Source organism: Exserohilum turcica (genome assembly GCF_000359705.1).
Source record: "Exserohilum turcica Et28A unplaced genomic scaffold SETTUscaffold_10, whole genome shotgun sequence".
Classification (NCBI taxonomy): domain Eukaryota; kingdom Fungi; phylum Ascomycota; class Dothideomycetes; order Pleosporales; family Pleosporaceae; genus Exserohilum; species Exserohilum turcicum.
Window position 1 is genome coordinate 360,855 of NW_007359915.1, and position 806 is coordinate 361,660.

The window sequence follows — 806 nt, forward strand, 5'->3', positions numbered from 1 at the left end:
CAAGGCAGACTGGATCCATGGTGACAGGTGTGCTGGATTCAACAATCCCACCTTGCGAATGTACGAATGGGGGAGCCTACCGTGCTGAACAATGAATCGCATGCTCCAGGGGTCAAGTTGCATTTCAGTGTTTCGTGTCTCTTAAGGTCCATACAGCTACGTGTTGCGTTGCGGGTGTTCGCAGTACTAGCCAGACATGGCCTCGCCATGGAAGACGACTAGCCATTATTTCCACAGGCACAGGGCTAAATGTGGGTGCGTGACGCGGTAACAACTCCGGGGTAGGACCTAGTCGGAACGTAGTTTTCCGAACACCCATCCGCCTAGTCGTACTATCTATGTACGTACTATGTAAGGGCTTCACCGGCAGCAAACCTAGTCGCGAGCGACTCAACGACCAAAAGCCGCTAGCTGACCGTTTTTTTTTCTTTGCCGCGCGACATTTTTATTAGCGGTAATTAGCCGTTGCGACGAGTTTCGCTCAACTTCGCTCTTGTTTTCTAGTGCTGACTGTGCTCTGCTTGTTCCCCCGGAACCCTAAAATCCTCAATCTTCTAAGAATTACCGGCTGTCCTCAACGTCGTGGTAGATTATCTGTTCGTGTCACACACACACACTCTCTCTCTCTCCTGAAAGGTCCCTTTGAGGGGGGGGAAAGGGCGGGGCCCGGTGACGTTCAAGCATTGTATGCATAGACATTATGTCAGATGCATCGGTCTCACTCACATGTTCAAACGTACGATCTACCCGGTCCTGGCGGCGGCAACCATGGGGGGGGGGCACCATCCACGTCTTGTTCAGATCAA

The 806-nt window shown here is 52.1% G+C and overlaps 1 protein-coding gene across 1 annotated transcript; it reads left to right on the forward strand.

The window, feature by feature from the left end:
• Nucleotides 1–17: 17 nt before the first annotated feature.
• On the forward strand, nt 18–222 carry SETTUDRAFT_24811 (uncharacterized protein; the record flags this gene model as incomplete). The annotated part of the gene is made up of 2 exons (XM_008023008.1): nt 18–60; nt 110–222. 2 exons carry the CDS (start codon nt 18–20, stop codon nt 220–222), a joined length of 156 nt encoding a protein of 51 aa, XP_008021199.1.
• Between the last annotated feature and the right edge of the window lie 584 nt (nt 223–806).